This window comes from Haliaeetus leucocephalus, unplaced genomic scaffold (assembly GCF_000737465.1).
Source record: "Haliaeetus leucocephalus isolate CR32 unplaced genomic scaffold, Haliaeetus_leucocephalus-4.0 Scaffold144, whole genome shotgun sequence".
Taxonomy (NCBI): domain Eukaryota; kingdom Metazoa; phylum Chordata; class Aves; order Accipitriformes; family Accipitridae; genus Haliaeetus; species Haliaeetus leucocephalus.
The window spans coordinates 882,385-887,541 of NW_010972580.1; the positions used below are offsets into that span (position 1 = coordinate 882,385).

The 5,157-nt window shown below is 68.8% G+C and overlaps 1 protein-coding gene across 2 annotated transcripts in view; it reads left to right on the forward strand.

Annotated features, from left to right (window-relative positions):
* The window catches only part of ITGA2B (integrin, alpha 2b (platelet glycoprotein IIb of IIb/IIIa complex, antigen CD41)), a 7,668-nt gene extending 2,529 nt beyond the window's left edge, over positions 1-5,139 (forward strand). For both annotated transcript variants that reach the window (XM_010561337.1, XM_010561338.1), the window contains 20 exons: positions 57-109; positions 248-456; positions 633-815; positions 906-951; positions 1,045-1,149; positions 1,273-1,328; positions 1,429-1,580; positions 1,777-1,890; positions 2,415-2,485; positions 2,565-2,712; positions 2,945-3,037; positions 3,150-3,229; positions 3,344-3,424; positions 3,496-3,598; positions 3,679-3,831; positions 3,922-4,032; positions 4,144-4,257; positions 4,471-4,578; positions 4,665-4,787; positions 5,011-5,139. In XM_010561337.1, coding sequence (XP_010559639.1) covers positions 57-109; positions 248-456; positions 633-815; positions 906-951; positions 1,045-1,149; positions 1,273-1,328; positions 1,429-1,580; positions 1,777-1,890; positions 2,415-2,485; positions 2,565-2,712; positions 2,945-3,037; positions 3,150-3,229; positions 3,344-3,424; positions 3,496-3,598; positions 3,679-3,831; positions 3,922-4,032; positions 4,144-4,257; positions 4,471-4,578; positions 4,665-4,787; positions 5,011-5,106 — 2,199 coding nt within the window. In that variant the 3' untranslated portion in view covers positions 5,107-5,139. The remainder of the gene's footprint in view (positions 1-56; positions 110-247; positions 457-632; positions 816-905; positions 952-1,044; positions 1,150-1,272; positions 1,329-1,428; positions 1,581-1,776; positions 1,891-2,414; positions 2,486-2,564; positions 2,713-2,944; positions 3,038-3,149; positions 3,230-3,343; positions 3,425-3,495; positions 3,599-3,678; positions 3,832-3,921; positions 4,033-4,143; positions 4,258-4,470; positions 4,579-4,664; positions 4,788-5,010) is intronic.
* Positions 5,140-5,157: the final 18 nt, after the last annotated feature.

Below are 5,157 nucleotides of genomic sequence, written 5' to 3' on the forward strand. Positions count from 1 at the left end.
CAGTGCCCCTGGCACAATCCCCCCCTGGTGCCACCCCCCACCCGGACCCTTTCCAGGTGGCATCGTACTTTGGGCACACGGTGGCCGTGGCTGATGTCGACGGGGACGGGTGAGAGCTGGGACTGTCCTCCCCCCCACCCCAACCATCCCCCAATGGGGCACCCTGGGGTGCTGCCCCCTGCCTGGCACACCCCTGGGTGCCACCAGCCCCCAAACCTGGGGACTCTGACTCCGGTGCTGGGTGCAGGCAGGATGACGTGCTGGTGGGTGCCCCCCTGTACATGGCCCGGCGCCCCGATGGCCAGCGCAGCGAGGTGGGACGCCTCTACCTCTACCTGGGGGGGGGGCAGCGGCCCCTCAGCCAGCCCCCCCAGACCCTGACGGGCACCCACCCCTACGGCCGCTTTGCCGCCGCCATCGCCAGCCTCGGGGACCTGGACAAGGACGGCTACGGCGGTAACACCGGCCTGGCACGGGGGTGGCGGGAAGGGGGGGCTGTGCCAGGGGACATGCCACCCCCACCCGCGGTGCCCAGTCTAAACCATTGAGGAAACTGAGGCAGGAGCACCCGGGTGGGTGGCGGTGCCAGGATGGGGCACCCAGTTGGGTGCTCACATCCCCTGTGTCCCCAGATGTGGCCGTGGGTGCCCCGTTGGGGGGTGACAGCGGCAGGGGGCAGGTCTTCATCTTCCGCGGGCAGAGCGAGGGTTTGATGCCGGTGCCCACCCAGCGCCTCGACAGCCCTTTCCCTGGCCCGGCCGCCTTCGGCTTTGCCCTGCGTGGTGCCGCTGACCTGGATGGCAACGGCTACCCGGGTACGGCCCGTCATGTGGCCACCACTGTGCCATGCCGGTGCCACCTTGGTGCCACCCGCCCCATCACTGACCCCCTGCTTGTCCCTGCAGATCTGCTGGTGGGGGCTTACGGGGCATCCAAGGTGGCCGTGTACTGGTGAGTGCCCGTCCCGCCGGCTCCGGTGGCAGCATGGCCTGGGGGGTCCCTGCCCGGGTCCCCTGGCACCTCAGCGCTGTCCCCATGTCCCAGGGGACAGCCCGTGGTGGTGGCCCAGACCCAGCTGAGTGTCCCTGATGGGCTGAACCCCGAGCTCCTGGCGTGTGTCCTGCCTGGCTCTGACACCCACGTCAGCTGGTGAGCCATGTGGTGGGGACATGGCCATGGGAACGCCGCTGTTGGGACATCACCGGTGTGGGGACATTGCCCTGGGGACGGTGGCAGGTCCCTGAGCATCCCTGGGTGCTGTCCCCCTTGCAGCTTCCCTGTGGTGCTGTGCGTCAGCGTGACGGGCCAGAGCATCCCCCAGAAAATCCGTGAGTGCCGGTGTCACACAGGGGGGGACAAGGGGCACCACCGGTGTCATCAGGGGTGGCACTGCTGCCATGTGTCCCCCCACCCACTGTGCCATGCCAGGCCTCGACGCAGACCTGCAGCTGGACCGGTTGAAGCCCAAGCTGTCCCGGAGGGTCCTGCTGCTGCAGGACCACCAGTCGTCCTGGCACAGGGTGCTGGACCTGGCCCCGGGGACACCCCCGCTGTGCCACAACCTCACCGCCTACCTCCGGGTACGGGGACGGTGCCAGCGTGGGCTGGCACGGGTGGGGACGGTGGCATCCCCAGCCCAAGGAGGGTGGGGGACAGGGATGGGGACAGTAGCATCCCCAGCCGGGATGGGGACAAGGATGGGGACAGTGGTGTCCCCAGCCCGGGTGGGTGGGTCTGGGGTGCCCACTGGGGTGCTCTGCCCATGGGTCCCCCCAGGACGAAGCCGACTTCAAGGACAAGCTGAGCCCTGTCGCCCTGAGCCTGAGCCTGGCGCTGTCCGGGGGGACCCAGGGGCTGGTGCTCTACGGGGACACCCTGGTGCAGGCGCAGGTAGGGGGGGACGTGGCTGAGCTGGGGACATCGTCATGGTACCCCAGGGTGGGCTCGTCCCCACGGTTGGGCCAGGGGACATGTGGGTACCCCCACTCTGGGGCACCTGCTGCCACTGCTGTGCTCTGGCTCCATGGTCCCCAGTCTGTCCCCAGTGGCCCCAACCCCTCCCTGGGACATAGCCCCTGTCCTCTCCCTTGTCCCCAGTGCTTCTGCGGGATGTCCCCCCTGCCTCCCCTACTGTCCCTGCTCCCTCCTTGGGTCCCCCACTGTACCCATTGCCCCCCTGGGATGTGCCCCCTACCCTCCCTGCTGTCCCCAACCACTCCATGGGATGTCCCCTCCCCACTGTCCCTGCTCCCTCCTTGGGATGTCACCCCAGTGCTGCTCCCTGGGATGTCCCCCCAGTACCCTGCGCTGTCCCCAGTCCCTCCCTGGGATGTCCCCTCTCTACCCACTGTTGTCCCCAAAGACTCCCCATCCCACATCCCCCACTGCCCCCCTGTTGTCCGCCCCCCCCCCAGACCCACATCATACTGGAGGACTGCGGCGATGACAACCTCTGCGTCCCCGACCTCCGCCTGGCCGCCGACACGTGAGCCCCCGGGTGGGTGAGGGTGGGTGCCCGGTGTCACCCTGGGGTGCTGAGCCCTGTCCCCGTGTCTCCCCCCCAGGCCCAGCAGGCGCCTGCTCATCGGGGCGGAGGCCGTGCTGCGCCTGCGTGCCAACGCCAGCAACGTGGGCGAAGGTGCCTTCGAGGCCGAGCTGCGGGTGCAGCTGCCCCCCGGCACCCACTACCAGGTGGCCCGCAGCAACATGCCGGTGGGTGCCCAGCAGTGGGGGTCCTAGGGAGCTCCCGGGGTGGGGTTGGGGCTCATACCATGCCGTTGGTGGCCATCACCCTCCATGTGGGTGCCCGGTGGTGATGGGTGCCAGCGGGTGCAGAGGGTGGGGGGGCTTACACCCTGCTCTTGGACCACGCAGGTCCCCGGGGTGGTTGGTGCATGGTGGGGGGGTCCATGATGTGTCACCTCCCCGTGTCTGCACCCCATAGGGGCAGGAGAAGCTGAGCTGCAACCCCAGGAAGGAGAATGGGACCCACGTGGTGCTCTGCGAGTTGGGCAACCCCATGAAAGCGGGTGCCCAGGTAAGGGAATGTGGGTTTGCCCCGGCTGCGCCCATCACCCTGGCGTCGGGGCTGGGCATGGCCCGTGGCGGTGGTGGCGGGTCACCCACTCACCCTCCTGCTGCCTTCCCAGATCACCGTGGACATGGAGCTGAGCGTGTCTGGGCTGGAGGACATGGGTGATGCCATCACCTTCCAGCTCCAGCTGCGGAGGTGACACTGTGCCAACCCCCCGTCCTCCATTGGGACCTGGGCACCTGGGACTTGGTGGCCTCAGCGTGTCCCCAGACTCAGTGGCCATCCCTCACCCCAACTGTGTCCCCACAGCAAGAACAGCCCCAGCTCCACCAACACGTCGGTGACGGTGACGGTGCCCGTGGAGGCGCAGGCGGAGATGGAGCTGCGAGGGTGAGGGTCTGGGGGGGCATGGGGGACCGGGGGGGGATCACGGGGGGACACTGACCCCCCTTTCCTGCCAGCAACTCCCTGCCTGCCACCACGGTGCTGCCCGTGAGCTGGCACAAGGTGGAGGGCAGCCGGCGGCTGGAGGACCACGGCATCAAGGTGGAGCACGTCTACCAGGTAGGGTGCTGCACCCATGGGTGCCTGGGGGACTGTTCCCTCTGTCCCCTCTCCGTTGTCACCTCACTGTCCTCCCCCAGATCCACAACAAGGGTCCCAGCACCGTCAGCGGGGTCACCCTGCGCCTCACCGTCCCCCACCAGCTGGGTGGCCGCACTCTGCTCTACCTGCTGGAGCTGGGCACCGAGGGGGGCATGAACTGCACCAACCCACCCGGCCTCAACGCCGAGCAGGTAGGGTGCTGCCTGGGGACCGGCACCCACCTGCTGGGTGCTGGGTGGGTGTCAAGGTGGTGTCCCCCCCACCCTTTTATTTCCTTCCAGCTGGAGATCCCCCACCCCACGGGCGCAGCACCCCGAAATGGCACCCACCGGCGGGAGCGCAGGGAAGTGGAGGAGCCGCCGGGTGCTGGGCTGGAGGAGCCCATCCCCGTGGTGAGCGGGTGCTCCCTGGGGACCCGCAGCCCATGATGGGTGCGGGGGCTGGGGGGGTGCTCCCCAGGGTGCTGGGGTGGGGGTCAGGGTGATGCCCGCCGTGTCCCGCAGGACTGCAGCAACGCCACGTGCGTGGACATCACCTGCTGGGTGCCCAGCCTGGCCAAGGACCAGCGGGCGATGGTGAGCGTCCGTGCCCTGCTCTGGATGGACACCCTGCAGCAGGTACTGTCCCCTGTTGGGGACAGGGAGGGGACAGGGCTGGCACTGCGTCCCTAGGGTGTCCCCGCCATGTCCCCTCCTGCAGAGTGGTCCCAGGGGACCTGCAGAGAGCAGGCCTGGGAACGCTGGGTGCAGGGTTGTGGGTGCCCCGTTGGCTGCCAGCACCCCTGATGCCATGTCCCCATCTGTCCCCACGTGTCCCATGTCCATCCCCAGCGGGAACACCTCCTGAAGCAGTTCCTCATCCATTCGCAAGCTTGGTTCAACACCTCGGCCATGCCCTACCGCGTCCTGCCTCGCGTCCTGCCCGCCGGCGAGGCCAAGGTAGGGCTGGCACAGGCTGGGGGGGGGGGGAATGACACAGGGACAGGCTGTGGTGGCAGTGGTGTCACCCATCCATCCTTCCGCAGGCTGTCACCAAGGTGGTGCGTGCCAGCCCCGGGGGCGAGGGGGCCGTGCCGGTGTGGTGGGTGGTACTGGGGGTCCTAGCCGGGCTCCTGCTCCTCACCCTCCTCATCCTCCTCATGTGGAAGGTACGTGGGGGGGACAACGACACTGGGGACACCGGTGACACCCCGTCATGCTGGTGGGACCCCAATGGCACTGAAGTGACCCATGAAATGGGAGACCCAGCCCTGGGGGTGGGGGCTGTGGGCACAGGGTGGGGGGCAGCACTAGGAGTGATGCCATGGGGTCCCCTGGGGGTGACGTCGTGGGGTGCCCCGGGGCAGAGTTGTCACCGTGTCCCTCTTCCAGGCGGGTTTCTTCAAGAGGACACGGCCACCGACCGAGGAGGACATGCAGGAGCTGGCGCCCAGCCAGGCCCAGGAGCCGGAGGGTGCCCAAGGCTAGTGGGGTGCCCCTGCCCCCCCCCCCCACGGCATGTCCCCCAGCCCAGCCCCC